The sequence below is a fragment of the Ranitomeya variabilis genome, chromosome 4, assembly GCF_051348905.1.
Source record: "Ranitomeya variabilis isolate aRanVar5 chromosome 4, aRanVar5.hap1, whole genome shotgun sequence".
Lineage (NCBI taxonomy): Eukaryota > Metazoa > Chordata > Amphibia > Anura > Dendrobatidae > Ranitomeya > Ranitomeya variabilis.
In genome coordinates, this window is record NC_135235.1 from 698,590,508 (window position 1) to 698,618,392 (window position 27,885).

At 43.3% G+C, this 27,885-nt stretch overlaps 3 protein-coding genes across 5 annotated transcripts in view; 2 read left to right on the forward strand and 1 right to left on the reverse strand.

Annotated features, from left to right (window-relative positions):
* LOC143767733 (uncharacterized) overlaps positions 1–19,835 on the reverse strand; it is an 87,810-nt gene extending 67,975 nt beyond the window's left edge. For both annotated transcript variants that reach the window (XM_077256230.1, XM_077256228.1), the window contains exon 1: positions 19,737–19,835. In XM_077256230.1, coding sequence (XP_077112345.1) covers positions 19,737–19,763 — 27 coding nt within the window. In that variant the 5' untranslated portion in view covers positions 19,764–19,835. The remainder of the gene's footprint in view (positions 1–19,736) is intronic.
* The window catches only part of LOC143767747 (uncharacterized), a 336,680-nt gene that overhangs the window by 276,252 nt on the left and 32,543 nt on the right, over positions 1–27,885 (forward strand). The gene's annotated exons all lie outside the window — the stretch shown is intronic.
* Positions 1–27,885, forward strand: part of LOC143767730 (uncharacterized) — a 598,000-nt gene that overhangs the window by 214,842 nt on the left and 355,273 nt on the right. The gene's annotated exons all lie outside the window — the stretch shown is intronic.

Below are 27,885 nucleotides of genomic sequence, written 5' to 3' on the forward strand. Positions count from 1 at the left end.
CTGATAAACCTGACCGCTGTCCAGTGGGGAAACTGTTTGTTCCTGATAGATGGACTAGTAAGGTAATTTCTGAGGTTCATTGTTCGGTGTTGGCCGGTCATCCTGGGATTTTTGGTACCAGAGATTTGGTTGCTAGGTCCTTTTGGTGGCCTTCCTTGTCGCGGGATGTGCGTTCTTTTGTGCAGTCCTGTGGGACTTGTGCCCGGGCCAAGCCTTGCTGTTCCCGTGCTAGTGGGCTGCTTTTGCCTTTGCCGGTCCCTGAGAGGCCCTGGACGCATATTTCCATGGATTTTATTTCGGATCTTCATGTTTCCCAGAAGATGTCTGTTTTTTGGGTGGTTTGTGACCGGTTTTCTAAGATGGTCCATTTGTTACCTTTGCCTAAGTTGCCTTCCTCCTCTGATTTGGTTCCATTGTTCTTTCAGAATGTGGTTCGTTTGCATGGCATTCCAGAGAATATTGTGTCTGACAGAGGTTCCCAGTTTGTTTCTAGGTTTTGGCGGTCCTTTTGTGCTAGAATGGGCATTGATTTGTCTTTTTCTTCAGCATTTCATCCTCAGACAAATGGCCAAACTGAGCGAACCAATCAGACCTTGGAAACCTATTTGAGATGCTTTGTGTCTGCTGATCAGGATGATTGGGTGACCTTCTTGCCGTTGGCCGAGTTTGCCCTTAATAATCGGGCTAGTTCGGCTACTTTGGTTTCGCCTTTTTTTTGTAATTTTGGTTTTCATCCTCGTTTTTCTTCAGGGCAGGTTGAGCCTTCTGACTGTCCTGGTGTGGATTCTATGGTGGACAGGTTACAGCAGATTTGGACTCATGTGGTGGACAATTTGACGTTGTCTCAGGAAAAAGCTCAACGTTTTGCTAACCGTCGTCGGTGTGTTGGTCCCCAGCTTCGTGTTGGGGATTTAGTCTGGTTATCTTCTCGTCATGTTCCTATGAAGGTTTCCTCCCCTAAGTTCAAGCCTCGCTTTATTGGTCCTTATAAGATTTCTGAGATTATCAATCCGGTGTCTTTTCGTTTGGCCCTTCCAGCTTCTTTTTCCATCCATAATGTTTTCCATAGATCTTTGTTGCGGAGATATGTGGTGCCCGTGGTTCCCTCTGTTGATCCTCCTGCTCCGGTGTTGGTTGAGGGGGAGTTGGAATATGTGGTGGAGAAGATTTTGGATTCTCGTTTTTCGAGGCGGAAGCTTCAGTATCTGGTCAAGTGGAAGGGTTATGGCCAGGAGGATAATTCTTGGGTTGTTGCCTCCAATGTCCATGCTGCCGATTTGGTTCGTGCTTTTCACTTGGCTCTCCCTGATCGGCCTGGGGGCTCTGGTGAGGGTTCGGTGACCCCTCCTCAAGGGGGGGGGGGGGTACTGTTGTGAATTCTGTTCTTGGGCTCCCTCCGGTGGTTGTAAATGGCACTTTTGTGAATTCTGCCCTTGGGCTCCCTCCGGTGGTTTTAAGTGGAACTGCTGCTCCTTGGGTTTTGCATTAGCAGCTGCTTCCACTGATCGTCTCTCCTGGCTCTGCTATTTAGCCTGGCTCTGGTCTTCTGTCAGTGCCAGCTGTCAATGTTTCTTGGTTGGATTCAGATCTCTCCTTGGATTTCTCTGATGGCCTGTCCATTTCAGCAAAGATAAGTCCTTGCTTGTTCTTTTGGTTGTCCATTTGCTGTGGACTTAATCGCTCAGCTCATGTTATGTTTTTTCTTGTCCACCTTGTCAGTATGATATATTCAGCTTAGCTGGAAGCTCTGGGGAAGCAGATTTGCCCTCCACACCGTGAGTCGGTGTGGAGATTATTTTTGTAAACTCTGTGTGGACTTTTAGTTTTTAATACTGACCGCACAGTATCCTTTCCTGTTCTGTCTATCTAGATTAGTAGTGGCCACCTTTGCTAAAATCTGTTTTCATTTCTGTGTATGTCATTTCCCTCTCCACTCACAGTCAATATTTGGGGGGGGCTATCTTTCCTTTTGGGGATTTTCTCTGAGGCAAGATAGCTTTCTGTTTCCATCTTTAGGGGTAGTTAGTTCTCAGGCTGTGACGAGGTGTCTAGGGAGTGACAGGAACATCCCACGGCTACTTCTAGTGTTGGTGTTAGGATCAGGAACTGCGGTCAGTACAGATACCACCTCCTCAGAGCTCGGCCCATGTTGCTCCTTAACCACCAGGTCATAACAGGATGCACTTAGCAACTCACCATGTGGATACTGGTACCAATCCCCCAGTACGGCAGTCTGCATACCGGGTGTCAGCAGAGGTGAAGGCACACATGAGGGACCAGGTAGAGGAGATGCTAAACCTCAAGGTAATACAAAAATCCCAGAGTGCCTGGGCCTCGCCTGTGGTTCTTGCCCAGAAAAAAGACCATACCACCCGGTTCTGTGTAGACTACAGGAAATTAAATATACTGACTACATGTGAGGTCTACCCCATGCCGAGGATAGACGAGCTGTTAGAGCAGTTAGCTAAGGGATCGTACCTCACCATCATGGACCTAAGTAGGGGATATTGGCAGATACCCCTGACCAGAGAAGCTCAGGAGAGGTCTGCCTTTATAACGCTATTCGGGCTGTTTGAGTTTCTGGTGATGCCATTTGGTATGAAGAATGCCCCTGCCGCCTTCCAGAGGTTGGTCAATCACTTATTGGAAGGATTTTCTGCTAAAGGGTCTGAAATTCATTCTTGAACACAATGTGTTCATTTTTGAAGGCGTACTGTACTTACAGTTGCTCGGCACCGCGATGGGGACTCGGGTCGTGCCAAGTTTCGCAAACTTATTCATGGGGCGATTCGAGTCCTCATCGTCACTTTCTAAGCCTGTTTTCTATGACAAAATAAAGCTTTATAAGCGCTTCATAGATGATCTGATTATCATATGGAAGGGGACAGAGGAGGAAGCGGCACAATTAATAAAGGAGCTCAATAATAACACCTGGGGGATTACGTTTACATCACAAATTAATAAAGAAAAAATGGTATTTCTTGATTTAGAGATCAGCCATAGTGGGAAAAAAATCATCACGAAATCCCACTTCAAAAAAGTGGATTCAAATGGCTTTTTAGATTTCAATAGTGCACATTACAAGAAGTGGAAGGTTAATATACCCCACAGCCAATTTTATCGCATCAGAAAGAATTGTACGAGAGAATCTGATTATGTAGCTCAGTCTAAAATTTTAAAAAGAAAATTTAAGGAAAAAAGATACCCGAAAAATTTGATAAATGGTGCATATAGGGACAACAAAATAAAAACACAGGAGGAATGTTTAAAAGGAAAAACCAGGAAGGGGGATACTTTGACTACTGGTAAGGAAAAAAGTGATGATCGCTGGAAATTGAATTTTGTGACAACATTCAATAGGGGAAATAAAGTCATAAGAACTGTGCTTTCTAAATATTGGTATATCTTGAAGCGTGACCCTGTCTTGGGAAAACATCTCCCTGATAAACCAGGGATTACATATAGAAAGGGGAAAACTTTGAAAAATTTGGTGGCCCCCAGTAAATTAAAAAAACAGTTGGATTCAAAAAGAAAAAACATTTATAAAAAAAAGGATCAAACTTTATGTGGAGTTCTTCAAGGCACCGGAGTTTTCAAATGTAACTCCAAAAAAATGTTGCACCTGTGGGATCCTAGATCATGGAGCTAAAAATATCAAATGCAATAATACTGGTGATGTCTTTGAAATCCCACAAAGACTCACCTGTAGTAGTGATCATGTTGTATATGTCATCACATGCAGCTGTGGTTTGCAATATGTGGGACGCACTGTACAGACACTACGCTCCCGCATTAACGGCCACAGAAATAGAGCAAAAAACGGCTTTTTAAAACATAGTCTCTCAAGACATCTGCTACTTAAACATAATAAAATTTTTAACATAAAAGTAACTCCAGTGGAGCAGATACTCTCTGGGGTTGCAAACAGGAATTCTCTTTTAAACAGGAAAGAAACGTTTTGGATATATCGTTTGGGAACATTATTTCCAAATGGATTGAATGATATTATAGAGAGAGTGTAAAGGTTGCTTTTTTTTTTTTTTTTCCCTTTGGGTTTTTTTTTTTTTTTTCTTCTTCTTCCTCTCTTTCTTGCATCAATGTTAACAAGGCTGTATCAATTAGTGGGTGCTTTCCTGAACTTGGTCCACACCCCAAATCAAGTTTCTGAGGCTGGGATAAAAGGTTTGATACTATATATAAGTGTAATTGAATTTTATACTAGTAGGATTTGTACTGTGTTTTTATGATACCTGAAGAAGGATATATACTGTATCCGAAACGCGTTGTATCTCTTCTATTTTAAGTTATGAAATAAAAAAATATGAAATATCATCTTTGAATGTGAGTCCTGGGAAGCGCTGCCATTCATGGGCTGGATGTGCTTTTCTTGAATTACTCATCCTGTGTGAGCATTACTCTGGCTCTTTCACTTGGATCCACCCGAGGCAAGCTGCAAGCCCTGTATATTGAAAAGTATCTCAGAGGGAATTCTGAGGATACATAATTTAAAGCCATTTCAGTCTTTTATCAGGTGAGTGCATAAAATTGTGCACCCTTTAAAGACTATAATATTGTGTTTACGCACTTAGGGCGCCGCGATTTGTCTGTTCTTCTTTCCCAAACAGGGTTTTTTTGTATACTTATTGGAAGGATGTGATGGTTTTGCCATCGCTTATCTCAATGACATAGCCATTTTTAGTAATTATTGGGAGGAACACCTCGTACATCTTTCTCAGGTGTTGCAAAGGGTTAAGAGCGCAGGTCTTACTGTTAAGCCAGGGAAGTGTCAGGTAGCCATGCTGGAAGAACAACACCTAGGACACCGGGTGGAGGGAGGACTGCTAAAACCGGAGCTAGGCAAGGTAGAAGCCATTACAGCCCGGTCCATCCCACAAACCAAGAGGCAGGTACTGTCCTTCCTGGGTACGGCTGGCTACTATAGGAGGTTTGTACCAAACTGCAGTGCTCTGGCCAATCCGTTAACTGATATGACCATGAGGAAACTTCCCAAAATTGTCTCCTGGAGTCCTCAGTGTGAGGAATCATTTTCTGCCCTAAAGTCAGCATTGGTTAGTTCACCCGTCCTTCAGGCCCCAGATTTCACTCGCAGGTTGTAGTGCAGACAGATGCCAGCACCTATGGGCTAGGTGCGGTTCTCAGCCAGGTGAACCAACAAGGTGAGGAGCACCCAATTCTGTACCTAAGCAGGAAACTCCTGCCCAGAGAAGTGGCTTATGCCACCATTGAGAAGGAATGTTTGGCAATTGTGTGGGCTCTGCAGAAGCTGCAACCTTACCTCTATGGGCGCAACTTCACCGTGATAACAAATCATAACCCACTGAGTTGGCTCAACAGAGTAGTTGCGGGCAACGGGAAATTGCTTAGATGGAGTCTGATATTACAACAATGATTTCACAATTCAGCATAAGAAAGGAATCGATCATGGCAATGCTGATGGCCTATATCGCAAAGGTGGGGTGGAACCAAATACGTGCTTGGGAGCTGACCTGTAAGTCAACCCCCATGCACGTTCATAAGGAGGGAGGTGTAGTGAAATGTGTATAGATATATATGTGTGCAGTGAAATATGTTAGGTTCACATGTGTAACTTGCAGTGGTTTGGCATCTGCCCTGAAGGCTGCAGGTCTCACCAAGGTGTTAGTATGTATTATCCTGAGAAGCAGTCTCCTGTCTTCACTCTCACCAGGGGGCCTCCTAAGAACCAGGAAGGAGAGGAAATACTTCACACCTTCTAGCTCTTTTGAAGAGAGATGTTAATTACAGCCTGACACTATCTAACTGTGGGAAGCTTTACACAAAGGATCTCAGAGAAACTAATATATTCATTGGGGGCGCGGCTGTGGTCCAATCAAAAACAGGCAATTAGAATATCAACTTGAGGGGCTGGTCTAGAAATCTGACCTCCAGGGTGACTCTATAAATTAGGCTTGTATACATTTAAAATTGTTCACAGATTGAGGGGCCGCCGAAGCTGAGGTGATCCAGTCCATCCATTCTCCCCCTCAGGGAGCAGAAAGCAGACTGCAAAGTTAGGATTTCTGTAAGTTTTCTCCTGTTTATTTTATACTGTTTTGCATACCAGTATGTCTTTTTATTACCACATTTTTATATCTTTTTCTTTACTGTAAGCACAGTACTTTTTGTATTAAAGCATAAAACTTTAAGAAGTTGAACCTTGAATGTTCTAAAGAATCCATAGCCTTAAACTGTATGATCCGTATGATTGACAGACAGTATTAGTAATATTTCCGGGACAAATCGCCTGTGTGTTCGGTGAGTGGTGGCAGTGTGTATGAGCCGGTGTGTTGCCTGGGTCGGTGTGTGATTTATTCTCCCATTACAGCATAGGACAGATGTTGAGTGCTGGACTGAGAGGAAGAGATAGATTGACCCTCGCAGGCGCAGCCCCAAGTTACGTGCTGAGAGCGGGTATGTGACAAATTAGTGACAGCATGGAGGGATCCGTGACCATTATACAGTATGGCGCACTGTGTGGCCATTATACAGTACTAGCTGTACTACCCGGCTTGCCCAGGTTAATAACTGCTGTTAGCAAAATAAAATGTGTTGCACACAAAAACCACAAAACAAATAGATAGAAATGTAATTATTAAAAGGCAAAAACTAAGCTAATAGAAGCATTTCACAACATATATTTCAGCACCAAAGATATTCCACACAGATTTAACTAAATTGGCCAAGTAATGTGAAGTAATCTTCTACTACTTATTCAAGAGCCTTTTGATAAACGACATTCTTAGTTTTTCTTTCAGGTGCAAAGATGACAGATTTTTGGCTGTTCCAACTCATGAACAGGCCACATAAACTTGACCATGAGAAAAGCATGGAGATTGTAAATCGAATGACAACCTTGTAATCGTCATTTGGCATGCATTCAAGTGCAGTCTTCAAAAGTTGAACATATGGATTGTTGAAGTAAAGGAACTGCTGCAAAATAGTGACAATATCAAGGCGAGTGTTAGGAATTGAAGAGCATTTCCGCTGAGCCTCTGTTTCTGCATTTCCCATGAAAAAGAGTTGAAGAAATTGAGGTTCTTCTCCTTGTAATGGAAGCAATGAGCCAATTGAGTGGTAAACCTGTCCTTGAACTTTAAATGTCGGCATAAATCCTGTTGTAAACATTTCTTTTGTTGCACCAAATGATGTCATTTGGAAGCAGATGTACTTCCTGATGTTGTCTAAGAAATGCTTTGATATTGTACTGGTACCTGTCATCAGAGACTTTAGGGGATCTGGTGGTGACTGGAGAGGTGGAAGTTTTGTCTTGCCATTTGCACAGCATAAACCTGGCGGTTCATCTTTCCATTTCAGGACACTGCAGTGCATGCAGACCACATCCATTTTTCCTATCTGAACTTTAGGATAATCCTAATATTTTATGTCTGACTGTTACAAAAGGCAGCATGTTTCAAATCTCCAACCATTTCCTGTGCCCTGGTGGAAGAAATAGCAATTCTCTTAGTGGCAAGTCGGCCTTCTCTCTGCTGAGATGACTCATTGGCCCTTGATGAAGCAGCTCTTCTCTTATCTGCAAGCCTCGCTTCCCTCTCCTCAGAAAGTTCATTGGCTCTTGAAGAAGCAGTTCTTGTTCTCGTCTGCAAGCCTCGCTTCCCTCTCCTCAGAAAGTTTATTGGCCCTTGAGGAAGCAGCTCTTGTTTTCATGTCTGCAAGCCTCGCTTCCCTCTCCTCAGAACGTTAATTGGCTCTTGAGGAAGCAGTTCTTGTTTTCTTGGCTGCAAGCCTCGCTTCCCTCTGCTCAGAAAGTTCACTTGCTTTTGAGGAAGCAGCTGCTGTTTTCATGTGTGTCAGCCTTGTTTCTCGGTTTTCACATTTTTCATTGGCCCGTAAGGCAGCTTTTCTTTTCGCATCAGCTGACATTCGTGCCATGGAATTCCTTTTCTTATGAGGCATTATTGTGGTAAAAATAGTCTGTAACTGGCAGTTTCTATATCCTCTCACATAGAGGTAATGTGACTGACATCAGCCATTTCACCAACACACCCTAACTGACATGCTATTACCTCACACAAGGTTTGTTATACTGAGAATGTCCTTTGTTGCCTATATTAACCAATCAGAGCTCAGATTAATTAACTGTAGCAAAATAGAAGCTGAGCTGTGATTGGTTGCTATTGGCAGCCTGATAAATCCCCAGCCAACAGGAAGCCCTCCTCCCTGGCAGTATATATTAGCTCACACATACACATAATAGACAGGTCATGTGACTGACAGCTGCCGTATTTCCTATATGGTACATTTGTTGCTCTTGTGGTTTGTCTGCTTATTAATCAGATTTTTATGTTTGAAGGATAATACCAGACTTGTGTGTGTTTTAGGGCGAGTTTCATGTGTCAAGTTGTGTGTGTTGAGTTGCATGTGGCGACATGCATGTAGCGACTTTTGTGAGATGAGTTTTGCGGCAACATGCGTGTAGCAACTTTTTGTGTGTCGAATTGCATGTGACAGGTTAGTGTAGCAAGTTGTGTGCAGCAAGTTTTGCGCATGGCGAGTTTTTTGTGTGGTGCGTTTTGAATATGTGCAAGTTTTGTGTGAGGCAACTTTTGCATGTGTTGCAACTTTTGTGCATGTGTCAATTTTTTCGCGTGTGCAAGTTTTGTGTGTGGCGAGTTTTCCATGAGGTGTGTTTTGCACGTGTGGCGAGTTTTGCATGAGCCTAGTTTTGCATGTGGCGAGTTTTGCATGTGGCGAATTTTGCGTGTGGCGAGTTTTGAGTGGCGACTTTTGCGTTTCGACTTTTATGTGGCGAGGTTCGTGTATGTGTGGTGAAATGTGTGCTGAGGGTGGTATATGTGTTCAAGCACGTGGTAGTGTGTGGCGCATTTTGTGTGTGTGTTCATATCCCCGTGGGTGGTGATTATCCCATGTCGGGGCCCCACCTTAGCAACTGTATGGCATATACTCTTTGGCGCCATCGCTCTTATTCTTTAAGTCCCCCTTGTTCACATCTGGCAGCTGTCAATTTGCCTCCAACACTTTTCATTTCACTTTTTCCCCATTATGTAGATAGGGGCAAATATGTTTTGTGAATAGGAATGCGCGGGGTTAAAATTTTGCCTCACAACATAGCCTATGACGCTCTCGGGGTCCAGATGTGTGACTCTGCTAAATTTTGTGGCTGTAGCTGCGACGGTGCAGATGCCAATCCTGGACATACACACATACATGCATACATACATACATACATACATACACACACATTCAGCTTTATATATTAGACTGAGCATATACAGTATGGAGAACTGTGGCCATTAAACAGTATGGAGCATCATGTGTGGCCATTAGACAGTATTGAGCATCATGTGTGGCCATTATACAGTATGGAGAACTGTGTGCGGCCATTATACAGTATGGAGCATCATGTGTGGCCATTAGACAGTATTGAGCATCATGTGTGGCCATTATACAGTATGGAGAACTGTGTGTGGCCATTATACAGTATTGAGCATCATGTGTGGCCATTATACAGTATGGAGCATCATGTGTGGCCATTATACAGTATGGAGCACTGTGTGGCCATTATACAGTATTGAGCATCATGTGGGCCATTATACTGTATGGAACACTGTGTGGCCATTATACAGTTTGGAGCATCATGTGGGGCCATTATACAGTATGAAGCAATGTTGGGCCATTATACAGTGTGGAGCACTGTGTGGCCATTATAGAGTATTGAGCTTCATGTGTGGCCATTATACAGTAAGGAGCATCATGTGTGGCCATTTTACTGTATGCAGTATCATGTGGGGCCATTACACAGTATGAAGCACTGTGTGGCCATTATACAATATGGAGCATCATGTGTCAGTGGCAATTATACTGTACACAGCATCATGTGGGGCCATTATACAGTACGGAGCACAGTGTGGCCATTATACATTATTGAGCATCATGTGTGGCCATTATACAGTATGGAGCATCATGTGTGGCCATTATACTGTACGCAGCATCATGTGGGGCCATTATACAGTATGGAGCACTGTGTGGCCATTATACTGTATTGAGCATCATGTGTGGCCATTATACAGTATGCAGCACTGTGTGGCCATTATACAGTATTGAGCATCATGTGGCGCCATTATACAGTATGGAGCACTGTGTGGCCATTATACAGTATTGAGCATCATGTGTGGCCATTATACAGTACTGAGCATCATGTGTGGCCATTACACAGTATGCAGCACTGTGTGGCCATTATGCAGTATAGAGCATCACGTGGGGCCAATATATAGTATGTAGCACTGTGTGGCCATTATACAGTATAGAGCATCATGTGTGGCCATTATACAGTATGGAACATCATGTGGGACCATTATACAGTATTGAGCATCATGTGTGGCCATTATACAGTATGGAGCACTGTGTGGCCATTATACCGTATTGAGCATCATGTGTGGCCATTATACAGTATGGAGCACTGTGTGGCCATTATACAGTATTGAGCATAATGTGGGGCCATTATACAGTATGGCGCACTATGTGGCCATTATACAGTATGGAGCATCATGTGGGGCCATTATACAGTATGGAGCATCATGTGGGGCGATGATACAGTATGGAGCACTATGTGGCCATTATACAGTATGAAGAATCATGTGTCAGTGGCCATTATACTGTACGCAACATCATATGGGGCCATTATAGTGTGTAATAAACTCTCCTTCATCCATGACTTCTTCCTTTCTAATTCTCTTAAAGGGAACCTGTCACACCCAAAATGGAAGTTGAGCTAAGCCCATCGGCATCAGGGGCTTATCTACAGCATTCGGGATACCATACCATACCACCCTACCCATGCTCTTCGTTCTGCTAATGACCTGAGGTTAACATCCTCAATAATCAGAACCTCCCACTCCCATCTCCAAGACTATTCACGTGCTGCACCAATTCTTTGGAATGCACAACCCAGGTTAATATGATTAAATTCCCACAGTTTTAAGCGTGCCCTAAAAACGCATTTGATCAGACTGGCTTACCGCCTCAACGCATTCAAAAAACTTAAACCATAATCAGGTTCCTCTCATCATGTTCTCATACACTTTATGCATTTAATTATCCCTCTGTGTCTGTACTGTTACATATTTAGGCTGTTAACTGGTTCATGCAGCTTTACATGAACACCCGATTTTTACACTCTGGCTGGTCCGAACAACGAAAGCAATTGTTACCATCCACCTCTCGTGTCTCCCCTTTTCCCTCATAGTTTGTAAGTTTGCGAGCAGGGCCCTCATTCCTCTTGGTATCTGTTTTGAACTGTATTTGTTATGCTGTAATGTGTATTGTCTGTACAAGTCCCCTCTATAACGTAAAGCGCTGCAGAATAAGTTGGCGCTATATAAATAAAATTATTATTATTATACAGTATGGAGCACTGTGTGGCCATTATACAGTATTGAGCATCCTGTGGGGCCATTATACAGTATGGAGCACTGTGTGGCCATATTTTTTTCTGTTTATAATAATAATAACCTCACAGTCCAGTCTTAGATTTTGTTATAGACTTGCACTATTAATGGGTTCCCCGTGGGGCAATTAGTGTTTTACTACTAATAGCATACTTATTCCAGTGAACCTGTGACCTCAAGTCGTTTAGTATAGGTGTGATGTGTGGTTTTTGTTACCTGTATCCGTGATGCACATAGCAACCCTATAATGATTGGATGTGTTGTATCATCAGTTTACCTGAATTTTTATATATGATGCTATTTAATAAACATTACAATTTTCCTTTTTTCTTATTTTATACAATTTATTTTCTTAACAAACCACATTTCGGAGGGTTTCAGCTTTCAAAAGAATAATTTATACAACCAATGGATGAATTTAACGTAAGGTTATAAGCTTTTATTTACATAACATGGATAAGTGACATATCTTCTGTCAGGGAGTGTAATATATATATATATATATATATATATATATATATATATATATATATATATATATTATATATATACACACTCACTGGCCACTTTATTAGGTACACCATGCTAGTAACGGGTTGGACCCCCTTTTGCCTTCAGAACTGCCTCAATTCTTCGTGGCATAGATTCAACAAGGTGTTGGAAGCATTCCTCAGAGATTTTGGTCCATATTGACATGATGGCATCACACAGTTGCCGCAGATTTGTCGGCTGCACATCCCTGAACCGTTGATACAAGGCAGGATGGATCCATGCTTTCATGGTGTTTACGCCAAATTCTGACCCTACCATCCGAATGTCGCAGCAGAAATCGAGACTCATCAGACCAAGCAATGTTTTTCCAATCTTCTACTGTCCAATTTCGATGAGCTTGTGCAAATTGTAGCCTCAGTTTCCTGTTCTTAGCTGAAAGGAGTGGTACCCGGTGTGGTCTTCTGCTGCTGTAGCCCATCTGCCTCAAAGTTCGACGCACTGTGCGTTCAGAGATGCTCTTAGGCCTACCTTGGTTGTAACGGGTGGCGATTTGAGTCACTGTTGCCTTTCTATCAGCTCGAACCAGTCTGCCCATTCTCCTCTGACCTCTGGCATCAACAAGGCATTTCCGCCCACAGAACTGCCGCTCACTGGATTTTTTTTCTTTTTCGGACCATTCTCTGTAAACCCTAGAGATGGTTGTGCGTGAAAATCCCAGTAGATCAGCAGTTTCTGAAATACTCAGACCAGCCCTTCTGGCACCAACAACCATGTCACGTTCAAAGGCACTCAAATCACCTTTCTTCCCCATACTGATGCTCGGTTTGAACTGCAGGAGATTGTCTTGACCATGTCTACATGCCTAAATGCACTGAGTTGCCGCCATGTGATTGGCTGATTAGAAATTAAGTGTTAACAAGAAGTTGGACAGGTGTACCTAATAAAGTGGCCAGTGAGTGTATATATATATATATATATATATATATATATATATATATATATATATATATATATATATATATATATATATACACTCACCGGCCACTTTATTAGGTACACCTGTTCAACTTCTTGTTAACACTTAATTTCTAATCAGCCAATAACATGGCGGCAACTCAGTGCATTTAGGCATGTAGACATGGTCAAGACAATCTCCTGCAGTTCAAACCGAGCATCAGTATGGGGAAGAAAGGTGATTTGAGTGCCTTTGAACGTGGCATGGTTGTTGGTGCCAGAAGGGCTGGTCTGAGTATTTCAGAAACTGCTGATCTACTGGGATTTTCACGCACAACCATCTCTAGGGTTTACAGAGAATGGTCCGAAAAAGAAAAAAAATCCAGTGAGCGGCAGTTCTGTGGGCGGAAATGCCTTGTTGATGCCAGAGGAGAATGGGCAGACTGGTTCGAGCTGATAGAAAGGCAACAGTGACTCAAATCGCCACCCGTTACAACCAAGGTAGGCCTAAGAGCATCTCTGAACGCACAGTGCGTCGAACTTTGAGGCAGATGGGCTACAGCAGCAGAAGACCACACCGGGTACCACTCCTTTCAGCTAAGAACAGGAAACTGAGGCTACAATTTGTACAAGCTCATCGAAATTGGACAGTAGAAGATTGGAAAAACGTTGCTTGGTCTGATGAGTCTCGATTTCTGCTGCGACATTCGGATGGTAGGGTCAGAATTTGGCGTAAACAACATGAAAGCATGGATCCATCCTGCCTTGTATGGAGCATCTTTGGGATGTGCAGCCGACAAATCTGCGGCAACTGTGTGATGCCATCATGTCAATATGGACCAAAATCTCTGAGGAATGCTTCCAGCACCTTGTTGAATCTATGCCACGAAGAATTGAGGCAGTTCTGAAGGCAAAAGGGGGTCCAACCCGTTACTAGCATGGTGTACCTAATAAAGTGGCCGGTGAGTGTATATATATATATATATATATATATATATATATATGTATATATATATATATATATATATATATACACACACCGTATTTTTCGGACTATAGGACTCACCGGACTATAAGGCGCACCCAGGTTTTAGAGGTGGAAAATAGGGAAAAAAATATTTGAAGCAAAAAAAATGTGGTAAAATATTTAATAACATAAATAAAATACTATTATATGTGGTGTTATTATATATAATAGTACGTTATTATGTTGGAAGCTGCGGGACCAGTGTGGTGTCTGTGAAGTACGATATGAAGACGCTGGAGGGTGAGTATAAGGGCTCATTTCCACATGCGAGGCACACGTCTGTATCTCGCATGTGGAAACCAAGCTCTGGCACCGGCACTTTGGAGCAGAGCTGTGCAGCTCCATGTGTTCCTATGCGGCCGCACGCTCCGCTCTGGAGTGCCGGCTCCACAGCTTGGTTTCCACATGCGAGATACGGACGTGTGCCTCGCATGTGGAAATGAGCCCTAAGAATGGGGGCACAGGGCTTATAGTGAAAGCACCACTCCAGCACTGCAAAATAACACTGGAGTGCTGCTTTAAAATCCCATGGGAGAACTATAACTCCCAGCATGTCCTGCAGATCCTATGACATGCTGGGAGTTATAGTTCACCAAAGGAGTGGCAGAGTGCTTTATTGTGTTTTGTAAAGACTGACCTCTTAATTGTGGCAGCCAGCCACACTGTTGTGAGGTAAAAGCTGGAGCATCCCATGGCTGCACACACACAGAGCCCTCCCTGTTGTTGTTGCCTTTCCACAGCGCAGGACATAAGAGGAAGCTGCAGATTCTAGGTGGGAGTCTGAAGGACCTGTGATGATGTCAGAAGAGGGAGGTCTCTGAGCTGCCATGTGATGCTCCAGCCCGCCCACTTCTGACATCACATAGCACAGCACTCGTCCAGCACAGGCAGGTATGCAGCGATCTCCTGGCCCCTGCTGCTGCTGCCTCCTCCCCCAGACACACAGATTCTCCCCAGAATCAGTGCTGGGGAAACTGTGTGTGCTGCTTAAGTGCAGCATTCATTTGCTGCTCTTGGCTCACTGCTCAGCTGATCGGTGGGCGGGGAGCAGCTAATAAATATTCACTGCACTTAATCAGCGGGGCCATGTGCTTTCCACAGCAGCTGATTCCGGGCAGCGGGGACATCCTGAAGTGGGATGACAGTGCGATCCCACTCCCTGCTGCCCCCCTCCCCACATGCTATATCCGTACTATAAGACACACCCACACTTTCCTCCCAAATTTGGAGGAAAAAAAGTGCGTCTTATAGTCAGAAAAATACGGTATATATATATGCAGTGCCTTGCAAAAGTATTCGGCCTCCTTGTACTTTTCAACCTTTTCCCACATATCATGCTCCAACCATAAAGATACCAAATGTAAATTTTTGGTGAATAATTAACAACAAATGGAACACAATTGAGAATGTGCAAGAAATGTATTGGTTCTTTTAAATTTTTGTGGGAATTAAAAAACTGAAAAGGGAGTGCAATATTATTCGGCCCCTTTAACTTAATACTTTGTGGCACCACCTTTTGATGCGATTACAGCAGCAAGTCGCTTGGGGTATGTCTCTATCAGTTTTGTACATTGAGAGACTGAAATTCTTGCCCACTCTTCCTTGGCAAACAGCTCGAGCTCAGTGAGGTTTGATGGAGATCGTTTGTGAACAGCAGTTTTCAGCTCTTTCCACAGATTCTCGAGTGGATTGAGGTCTGGACTTTGACTTGGCCATTCTAACACCTGGATACGTTTATTTGTGAACCATTCCATTGTAGATTTTGCTTTATGTTTATGATCATTGTCTTGTTGGAAGACAAATCTCCATCCCAGTCTCAGGTCTTTTGCAGACTCCAACAGGTTTTCTTCAAGAATGGTCCTGTATTTGGCTCCATCCATCTTCGCATCTTTTCTTTAACCATCTTCCCTGTCCCTGCTGAAGAAAAGCAGGCCCAATCCATGATGCTGCCACCACCATGTTTGACAGTGGGGATGGTGTGTTAAGGGGGATGAGCTATGTTGCCTTTACACCAAACATATCGTTTGGCATTGTTGCCAAAAAGTTTGATTTTGGTTTCATCTGACAAGAGCAGCTTCTTCCACATGTTTGGTGTGTCTCCCAGGTGGCTTATTGCAAACGTTAAACAACACTTTTTATGGATATCTTTGAGAAATGGCTTTCTTCTTGCCACTCTTCCATAAAGGCCATATTTGTGCAGTGTACGACTGATTGTTGTCCTATGGACAAACTGTCCCACCTCAGATGTAGATCTCTGCAGTTCATCCAGAGTGATCATGGGCCTCTTGGCTGCATCTCTGATCAGTCTTCTCCTTGTTTGAGATGAAAGTTTAGAGGGATGGCCGGGTCTTGATAGATTTGCAATGGTATGATAGTCCTTCCATTTCAATATGATCGCTTTCACAGTGCTCCTTAGGATGTTTTAAGTTTTGGAAATCATTTTGTATCCAAGTCCGGCTTTAAACTTCTCCACAACCGTATCACGGACCTGCCTGTTATGTTCCTTGGTCTTCATGATGTTCTCTGTGCTTCAAACAGAACCCTGAGACTATCACAGAGCAGGTTCATTTATATGGAGACTTGATTACACACGGGTGGATTATATTTATCATCATTAGGCATTTAGGACAACATTGGATCATTCAGAGACCCAAAATGAACTTCTGGGGTGAGTTTGCTGCACTGAAAGTAAAGGGACCAAATAATATTGCACGCCCCACTTTTCAGTTTTTGAATTTCCACAAAAATTTAAAATAACCAATAAATTTCGTTCAACTTCACAATTGTGTTCCACTTGTTGATTCTTCACAAAAAATTTACATTTTGTATCTTTATGTTTGAAGCATGATATGTGGGAAAAGGTTGAAAAGTTCAAGGGGGCTGAATACTTTCACAAGGCACTCCGCAGACCACATGCTGCTGTTGTACTTGGCAGGCCAGAACCAAATGGTATCGAAATGAATGAGGGAGACCAAAAGTTCAAAAATAAACTTTCCTTACCAAGTACTTGATGTGAAGTATATGCATTACATAACAGTGGTAGCACTTTATGAATGCTTCTTCTGCATTATGCAGAGTCAGGAACTTTTCGGTTACGTGTGGCGGTACATAACTTTAGTTTTAAGCCACAATAGCCCAGGAAACCTGACCTAAGAACCTCACCCTACTTTTTGTCTCTGCTAGGCTCCCTGCCTGGAATCTGAATCCCCTCTGCCATTCTATCCTTGCTTTCCTTCAGAACGTACTATCTGATGTCTTCCTCCTGGCACACAACCCATATTAATTCAAGTCTGCAATCAGATAAACTAAAGGTCTTTATTTCTCACTTATTTATCCCTATCTGACTTATCACAAGGAATTTGTTCTCCTGTGTGCCCAGGTAACTTAGTATGAGGGCTTCCACACAGTATGATGGCCCCCACAACCTGCTACAGGAAATAAGGACCAGTATGAAGGCCCTTACAGTCCACCACAACCCCTTATTCAGTATAATGGCCCCTACCAGCCACACATTCAGTATGAGAGTCCCAACAGCTCTTCTCTTAATATTAAGCCCCCACACAAGCACCCGGTCCTTAAAGGTATATGCCCCTTTTTTTGTTTGGCACTATGGCACTTTGCAGTCTTATACATGGGTGTATTGTATATTTATCATGACACTAGTGCACTTTAATTCTTACATCTGTGCAAGGATTTCGATGTGATATATGAATTACACACTTTCCCTAATAGTTACATGTATGGTATTGCTCTGATCCATAATTGGATATTGACTTATACTTGGAAATACTCCTTTTTATTGCATACCTTGTCACATCTATTGGTGTTAGCCACATTATTCTCTTTTCCACACTTATATAATTGTTTTTGTCCATCACTTTAATTATGGTAGTAATACCTTTATCTGCCATTTTAATGTTTTAATATTAATATACTGATCATGTATTATAATATCTATATATACGATATACTTTGTATCTTGATACATGCACATGCTTTTCTTGTACCATTTTTTGCCATTACCTAATAAAGATATGTAATAATTTTTATATTTCCTGTCTGGACACCTTTGGTTTTCCATACTGGTTTTTGGTTTTTCTTCTATACTGTGTGGAGAGAATGGCGGTACTGTGAGAAGATTATAGTGTGTGGTGGGATGGTGATAATGTGAGATTATACTGTGTGTGGTGGGATGGTGATAATGTGAGAAGATTATACTGTGTGTGGTGGGATGGTGATAATGTGAGATTATACTGTGTGTGGTGGGATGGTGATAATGTGAGATTATACTGTGTGTGGTGGGATGGTGATAAAGTGAGAAGATTATACTGTGTGTGGTGGGATGGTGATAATGTGAGAAGATTATACCGTGTATGGAGAGAACTTCTGTACTGTGAGAAGATTTTACTATGTGTGGGAGTACGGAACAACTGTGGAAATATCTTTTGTGTGAGAGATGCCAATACTGTGGAAACTTTATACCATGTGAGGGGCATCATATAAATATTGCATAAGGAGTGTAAAATGGTGTGTCATAAGAAGAACAATTCCCCAGGGCTATGCTGCATTTGTACAAAAAGACTGCCATTTGCCATTTAGACAGGACCCTACGGAATCAATGGGAAGAGGGAGGGTTTCAGGAAGAAAGTCTAGAAGGTACACCTGGTCAGGTGACCTTGATGATGCAATTTCCTGCTATTATAAAGGTCAGAGCAGATTTGGCGCCAAGCAAAACGACGGGGTGCCAGGGAAGAATGTGATGTACCAGGCCATGGTAAATTGCCTGAGGCAGCTGGTTGTGGCAGAACCCGGGCACCACCAGACAAGTCCCACAGTCCAGACTACGCCAGCTAAGGACTGAGAACCACACCTGCGCTGGTCAAGACCTGGAGACCAGAATATGCCTGCCAAGGCCTGAGAACCTAACCTGCGCCGGTCAAGACCCAGAGTCCAGACTACGCCAGGCAAGAGCAGAGTCCCAGCTTTTATTACTTATGGTACAAGAGACATCTGCTGTTGGTCAAGCACTGAAGATCTGTGAGGAGAGTCTGCTCAGTAGTATACGCCTGCAGTGAAGAGCAGGAGGCGCGAGTGAGCCGGGCTATTGCTTCCAGCACTGACGTCAGTACAGGTGTTGGTCCAGGGTAGTACAAGAGACAAGGCGAAAGCTGGTAGAAGTGAGGGCGGCCCAGCGAGCCTTGATAGACTTTGTTAGGAGGACTTATGGCCTAACAGGAAGAGATGGAGACCCCGCTAGGGTCTGTGTTCATAGAAGAGACAGAGTGTTGTCGACTATATGTATCAGGAAAATCACCCTTGTCAGTAGCTAAAGTAACATTTGGTTAGAGGCTGCTATTACAGTGAGAGTGAGCCGGAGAATTCATTGTATATCTGATATTACCTCGTAATCACCCTGTTTTGCATTATTCACTGTTGTCATAGTGACCACAATTCCCATTATCAGGAAATAAATAATTATATTGGTTACTTCCAGTTTGTGTTGTATCCGGTCACCTGCTTACAGGAGCATTATACTGTGATGGGGGCATCATATATACTGCATAAGGGGCATAAAGGGGGCATTACACTGGGTGGAACCAAGAAAGGGGCCCTGTACAAGGAGAACAATCCGTTCCCTCACTTCCTGTCCTCCATAGTTGGGTCGTATGTATCTATTACAGGAAACAGAACAAAAACGTTATGATTCTTATAAATTGCAACAAAAAACCCAAAAGAGTCTTAGTGCAGAAGGGGTTAATGTCCCCCACGCTCAGTAATGGGGAATCTCCAGCACCTACCTCCACCTGCAGAGCCGCACTCCACATATATGGCTGCTCTGTGCGCACAGGACCTGTGATGAGGTCACAGGAGGGGAGGAGTCAGGGGTCACATGATCAGGGGCCTCAGGGAATGATATCCGCAGTGCAGACCCTACATGGAGACTTCTCCTCAGTCAGTGACATTCCCGCCATTATTCCCCCTCACTACTGGCACAATTACCCCGCGCCGCCTTCTCTACACAGTGTTATGTGTGGAATGTAACGTGTGATTTCTCTGGAGACAAATAGACCCCACACATGAGGGAATTATCACCAGTTACCGGACGTCTAGTATATGGCGACATATGATTGTGCTATCGACTCCATACCAGGAGCTAAAATGGCAAAATATCGTTCATTTAACCCCTTCCAGAGTTCATCTAAGGCTCATATACGGCCATGCACCTCTCCAGTCACGGTGGGGGGGTTTCTGATAAAAGGATGGAGGGCTGCGTCCATGCTTGGATTTTAGAGAGATTAATAAAATCACGGTTCACCTTCCCTATCCTTCACGCCTTATACCTGACCTGTTTAGCCAATTACCTGGAGATAAATGATTTTACAAACTCAGCGTGAGAGGTGCATATAACCTTATACATGTACGCCATGGTGACAAATGGAAGACCGCATTCAATACACCTGAGGGGCAGATTGAACATTTGGTGATGCCATTTGGACTAAGCAATGCTCCATCAGTCTTTGTAAATGTCGTTAATTATATGTTTTTCTCACTGGTGGGTAGATTTGCGGTAGTTTTCCTGGATGATTTATTGAGTTACTCACGTACTCTGCAGGAGCATCATGAGCACGTCAGACAGCTGGAGTGGGAAAAACATTACCTAGCAATCCTTTGACATTTGGATGAGCTCCATTATTTAAAAAATGTCCTAGCACCAAGAAAGATAAAAGAGAAGAAGGAAGATTCGCTAAAAGTGGCTTGTCTTCCTAATAAAATCAATACATGCAATCATAATGATGAGCGAACATGCTCGCCACTACTCGGTACTCGCCCTAGTACCGCTATTCTCGGTGTACTCTGTGTTTCTATGATTATTCGGCGGGAGCTCGGGTCTCCGCCCTGCAATTTTGGCACTCTTTAGAGCTCCAATCAACATGCAGTGATTGTCTGCCATGCACTGTAATGCCGCAGCCATCTTTGCTGTGGTATTACAGTGATTGGCTGGCCGCACAGCATCATCAGGTCTATAAGAGACCTGCCGCCGCCCTGCTCGCCGCATTCTGCTGCGGACTCAGCTAGTGTAGGGAGAGTGTCTGCTGAGATAGGGACAGATTTGTGCTTTTATTAGATAGTCTGGGTATACCATCCTAGAATCCACAAATCCAGCTAAACCAACAATCCTTCTAAGGACTAATTACGGGGTATATAGATTGCAGTGCTAGGTAGGCAGTGAGTGTATGTGCGTATATACATATCAGTGCAAGGCATGCAGGCACTGTTTCTGGGTATATAGATATTGCATGCATCAAAAGGGTCCATTACTGTCTGCTGCTGCTATTACATATATACCTGTCACGATACCCGGGTATTAATACTGCAGAGGAAACTGCACCCAGCAGCAATGGAGCTGGACCAGACACCGGGTAACTAACCTGATCACCAACGGGACCTTCCACATGAGACAGAGTGATCAGGCAAAGCAACAGGACCTTAGACCATGTAACAGAGTGGGAGGTGGTCAGGGGGCAGAGCCAGAAACCGGGAAACAGAAGGAACAAGCATAAAAGAATAGTGAAACAAGCAGAGGTCGTAGCCAGGAGATAACAAGATACCAACAGGGAGAGTCAGGGAATAGTCAGAAGCCAAGCCAGTAATCCAGGAAAATGAATAAAGCACATGACAGCAAGACACTAAGCAAGCCAGCACACACTTCAGAGGTCAAGCATATAGACTGCAGAAAAACCTATAGCTGACAAGGATACCAGGTTAGGAGCGAGTATAAGTAGCTCTCCCATCTTGAAAGAGAGGCTAACAACATTATCCCTGAGAGAAGAGGACATTAACCTTGTCCTAACCATGACATTACTTAGCTCCAGGTATCAGTGGCTAGGAATATTTTTTTTTGTACCTCAATCCTGATAGTTTTATTCCAAAACAATCCAGAGCCCTTTTTTTGTTTTTTTAATATTTCACATGTGTTCGCTAATCCTAACATGTAGAGGGCGTTTTAGCGAACACATGCGAAATATTAAAAAACAATTTATGGTACATCCCTTGTCCAAACATTTCTATGAACACCAAAAGCACAGTGTAAGACATGACAATAATGGGCATTGAGATTATTCACCCACAATGGAGAAAAGAGGACTTTGTAAAATAAATGTCCAGAGCAGAAAACAAATGAATCTATTAATTGGACACTCTGGGACCAAAGGGGTTAAACAGTGAAATGGAGCTCTTTGGATTTTATTAACATCTCAATTATCTAATTGTCAGCAAGGATATTTACAGCCAAACTTTAGCAGTATGACCACCCATGAGGAAGAATACTGCCATCTTATAAACGTAATGTTAGGGCTGGCGGAACACACCAAATAATATTAAGGAAGATATAAGGTGCATTTGCAGCCCCGGGCCCACTGTGCAGAGATGACGCCTGCTGCTCGGTAATGGCGGACAGTATATGGCGGTATAATGTGAATACACACGGGTTAGCTTCACCCGGTATGTAAGGAGGCAAACCCTGTTGGGTCGCAGGGCCGCAATACCACAGAGTGAACACTAGTGTTTGGTCACAGAACTCTACCCCAAGGACACAGGATTAGAGTCCCTCTAGACCCACTAGCGTTCGGTGCCACAACTACAGTGCCAGAGAGAAAACTGAACTTAAAGATTTACCGCACAAAGTGCATACAGCACCGCTCTGGTGGATGCCTTTAACCACCCTAAACTTGGGCCAGGAAAGGGCACTAATTGCGCATGGCGCTGCTCTGACAGACACTGCAATGGACGCAGTACTCTCGTGCCTAGTGCTAGATGGCACAATCTGGCGCTAGTTTGCTCCAATTACCCACACTCAGTACCACTAGGGAAGGGGTTCAATTAGATTTCATCAGATTGCATACACTCATCCACACATACACGATTTTAGATTTATACTAGCGCATGACCGAGCGGCAATGCGAACCTTTTATAGCTGCGTGCTTCTGGGACCTTCCCAGTGGTCCAATCAGGGCCCCTTCAGAAACTGAACATGTGACCTCCGACCTCCAATGAGAGGTTGTCCCACGGGCATGCTCAGTTGACCAAAAGCAGAACTTAGTCCCTGTCATGTCGGACGCTATTCACACTAGGGCGTCTGACAGCGGTAATTCCACATTCGTCTACTATACGCTCAGTGGCGCCAGCTAGATTTTTATCCAGGTTGCCCAGGGTTAATCTAGCTGGTACTCGGGTTGGAGGCTGGGTCACGCCCACGGCCTTTAAATAGTTTTGCGGGACATTGGGCATCGCCGATTATAGCTTGTGCCTCGTGCCTAGTGATTCCGATCTGGAGTGGTGGTCTTGGAGAAGAAATATCGTATCTGGTGGTGTATTATCCTTTGTTATATTTATCCTTCCTATATTTGTATTTGTTTTGCCCTGGGCACATTATTGTGTTTTCCTGTGTGTCTGAGGCGTGGTGCGTTTTTTAGTTTTCCCTGTCTGTGCTTTCTGTGGGGGTTGGTGTGTGGTCTATTCACTGGGTGGCGGGTGGTGGTTTCAGCATAGGGCTGAAACAGGAGTCAGGGCCAGGCCTGGTGGCCCAGACAAGCACACCATTAGTGTAAATTCTGGGAGAGGGACAGACAGGGTTTTCCCTAGTCTGAGGGATATCGCAGGGGCCCGGGTAACCAGCCTTAGCCTACCTAGTCTCCCCGTGACAGTCCCTGGAGCATCTGCTCACTGATTACTGCTGGTTACAATAGCTGAACCTGGGAGGGCAGCAGTAACCAGATGCTCAGCATCAGCTTGAGCAAGATGCTGGGACCGATGTCTCTGCTTAGCAGGCTCCTCTGCGGCTGGGGAAGAATGGAAGACCTCAGAGGACATGTTTCGAGATTCCTCCTGTGCAGCGGCGGGAACTCGACACCTAGCACACGTAGGATTGCTTTGGTCCACTTGCTGCTCCGTACAGATCAGTCAAGTGATCTGCAACGTCACGCAGGTCCTTACCCTCCTGACGTTACCATACTACACAGAGGACGCGCCTGCATTATAGGATGAAGATCGAGAGCCTGTCACTGGCTGTGACAGAGCTCCACTGACTATAATTCCATATTGCTGACCATCGGAGGTGAGACAGCATTTACCCCATAATTTCTATACTTCATCTGTACATGAAGTCTACTCCCGCATAATTTAATCACCATGCATGGCTTTACCAGATACAAGGTAAATGAACCTCCCTATTGGTGTAACTCACGCTAAAACTTTATGGTAGGATCACCAGTCCACTATAACATCTTCAGACCATTTACTACCTATAGTGTAGTGATTTTCAATTTTGAATCTACATTAGGATGAGTGACGCATTTATTATTTTTACGTTCTATATGTGGGGTCATTGTTTTCCCTTCTTAACACTAGAATTGTTTTCCCTTCTTAACACTAGTAGCGTTTTTCTCCCTATCCATACTCCTTTAGCGCAAATTCATGTTCATTGTCTCATTTATCTTTTATCAATTCGTGGTTATTGTTTTATTTGCAGCTGAGCAGTTATTTGGTATAATAGCACCACTATTATTTATTTCCCAAAGATAACAAAGAACTGAAAATAGAGAGGAAATTCCCCCACAGGTTCAGAATTGCATTGGACAATTGAATCGGAAAGAAATCTTTTGGATTTATAAACTAAACACCTTACTCTAAATGGACTCAACAAAATTACATATTTAGGCTGCCGTCACACTATCAGTATTTGGTCAGTATTTTACATCAGTATTTGTAAGCCAAAACCAGGAGTGGAACAATTAGAGGAAAAGTATAATAGAAACATATGCTCCACTTCTGGATTTATCACCCACTCAAGGTTTTGTCTTACAAATACTGATATAAAATACTGACCAAATACTGATAGTGTGACGGCAGCCTTACAGATGTATTTTTGTGATGAAATTTTTAACTTCATAAATTGTATTAGTTGTTATAAAATTTTATTGTCATATCCATCACAAATTTTATTGATCTATTCATTGAGGATCTGAATTATTTTAATATTTTTAGCATACTTCTAATACATTCATAAATGTCATTGTCATATTTGTTATCACCCTTATTTATAATACAGTTTTAATACATTTGTACTATAATAACACATAGTTTGTCCACTAATATCCCACATCATCCCGTCAGCCAGAGCCACAGGACTACTAACCCAAGCTTCCTCCCGCTATCCCGACTGCTGTGACATCACTGGTTTCTCCCTCAACAGACAAATGTCAGCAGACAAATAATGGCACCAAGCACATCCCGGGCTCACCGCCCCCTGAGCACCAAGCACATCCCGGGCTCCCCACCCACCGAGCACATCCCGGGCACATGAATTTCTATGCAGCCGCACACTCCCGATTGCCGGTGGCCTTGCCGGGTATTGAGGCAAGATTCTCACATTGCACTCGCAAGTGTGACCCCGGCCTTAGAGTGTGGGTATGCGGAGTGGGCATGGCAATACACTTAGCTTTATATATATAAATATAATCATTACAATTTCTTGTAACTAACCACAGTTAGTTACTATGCCCGGGCAACACCAGGCACTTCAGCTAGTAACTAAATAAACCATTTATAAATGATTAATGGCAAGAACTTTTTCATTCATTTCACATACCGTATGTTTCATACTACTGCATAAGACACACTTGTTTCCCAAAATTTTTTTTGGGATAATGGGGGTGCATCCTATAGTCCGGATGTACTTACCCGGAGTGTGGCGGCAGCAGGAGTCAGGCGATTCCACCATCCCTGGGCTAGGAAGAGGGGGTGTTTGGTGGTTCAATGCTGCTGGGCGATGATCTGACTGCCATCCTCGGCTGGTGCAGCATGTTTGATGGTGTTCAGTGCTGTGGGTGCTCCATCAATATTATGTGAAAGCCCTGAGCCTCTGCACTTCCATTGCTGCAATGCGGTGGCCTCTGGGAAAATGGCCGCAAGAGGCCTCAAGAAGCAGCGCATGTGCAGATTGAGATCTTGGGAGACCAGATCTCAGTGCCGAGATCTCATTCTTTAAGCGGCCATTTTCCCAGAGGCCACTACATTGCAACAATGGATGTGCAGAGGCTCCGGGCTTTCAAAAAGTGTCGTCGGAGCTCCCGCACCACCAAACACCACCAAACCTGCCACACCAGCCTGGCATGAGAGTCAGATCATTGCCGGACCCTGGTAAGTTGAATTCATACTATGAGATGGACCCCCATTTTACGCATTAGTTTTTTCTCTATTTTCCTTCTGAAAATTTGGGGTGCATCTAATGGTTCGGTGTGGCTTAAAGTCCGAAAAATATGGTACATTTTTCTTCATTCTCTAAGGTGACATCACTTATTTCATAATTAATTTTTAATATAATTAATGTATGTAAATGTGTTTTGTTTTTTTATGAACCATAATTTATCTCTGTTGATGGACTTTCTCATGAACTTTGACATATCGTGATGTTTGGCTTTTTTCCCCAAAAAGCTGCATATAAAAAGTTCCAAGCTTGACATATTTATCCACTATCAGGCTTTGTCCTGAAGAAGAGGTCCTGCGTGACTTTGAAACACGTTGAGTTTGAAAACCTATTTAAATAAGTTTTTAAGGAAAATCTCCATTTCTGGCAGTCTTCATTAGCAGCACAGGTACAGACACATTATACCTGGATCAGCTATTCTGCTTGGTCTTTGGACCCGTGTCCTGCAGCAGCTGATTTATGCTTTGAACATGTTCCAAGTGTGAAAAAGAAAAAAGTTGCGGAATAGATAGTGCACACACCAAAGATATATGATGAAAAACAGGTCTTTACTGAAACAACAAGTGCACAAAAAACATTTAAAAACATCTAAAAATACACATAAGACACAAAGGCATCTACAATAAAGATGCACATGAAACAGGCAGGTAGGTACTTATAAGTAAGCCTCATGAGATGTAATTTGCAATGACCATACAAAGTGGGCAAATAATGAAAATGCAAAAATGAATATAATTTGATGTAAATTAAATATCCACAATTCCAAAATACGTCTACTGACCAGATGTCCAAATGTCGTATAATGCATGTAGGAAAATGTCAAAAAAAATATATCAAAAAAAATATTATGAAATAATTATAACAAATAAAAAAATAAAGAATATATTGGGGGGTAAAGATAATGAAGGTGAAAAAGAATATACCAAACTGAAAATATTTGGAAGTAAAGTTGGTAAAATGCAAAGTACTAGAAAAATACATCTCAGAAGTTACCGTAAGTACCCAATATGAACAGTGAAGATCAGCAGATAGATGCAGGCAAACAATAACCCATCCCGCATACATACTTGCCACACCTGTGGAACCTGCCTGTATTGTTATCCCAACGCGTGACTCTAGTCCATCTAGCTTCATCAGGGGAAGTCATAGTATTGTCAAACAGTCGCTCTTATATATCAGTAAGTGCAGTTACAAATGCACTCACGATCCCCTGCACCTGTGGGCAGCGGTCACGGGGCACTGCAGAGGCAATTAAAAGTCAGAAAATATAGGCAACCTAGGAAATAAATACCACAAACCGACCAGCTGTAGATTCTGGGCGTCCCCTCAAGCGGCATGGCAAGCTGCGCATGCAGGCTCGGACTGGCCCATAGAGCAGCAGGGGAATCCCCCGGTGGGCCCCTCTGTAGACACAGGCCCTCAACCCCACTATATGGGCAGTACTTGGTATAATTCACTTGATACACTCTGTATAGAAAAAAAGCATTTATGGTAACATTTCATTTACCATACTACCCAGTTTATTATTATATAGAGGTATAGGTAAATTTGTGAAAGAGGGTAGTGTAAATTTTTTTCATGCTGGTGAAAAGTGGGCCCCCCAAGTCAATGTTACTGGTGGGCCCTTGGCACACCAGTCCGACATTGTGCGCATGTGTAAAAGGACATCCTGAGCTCCAAAA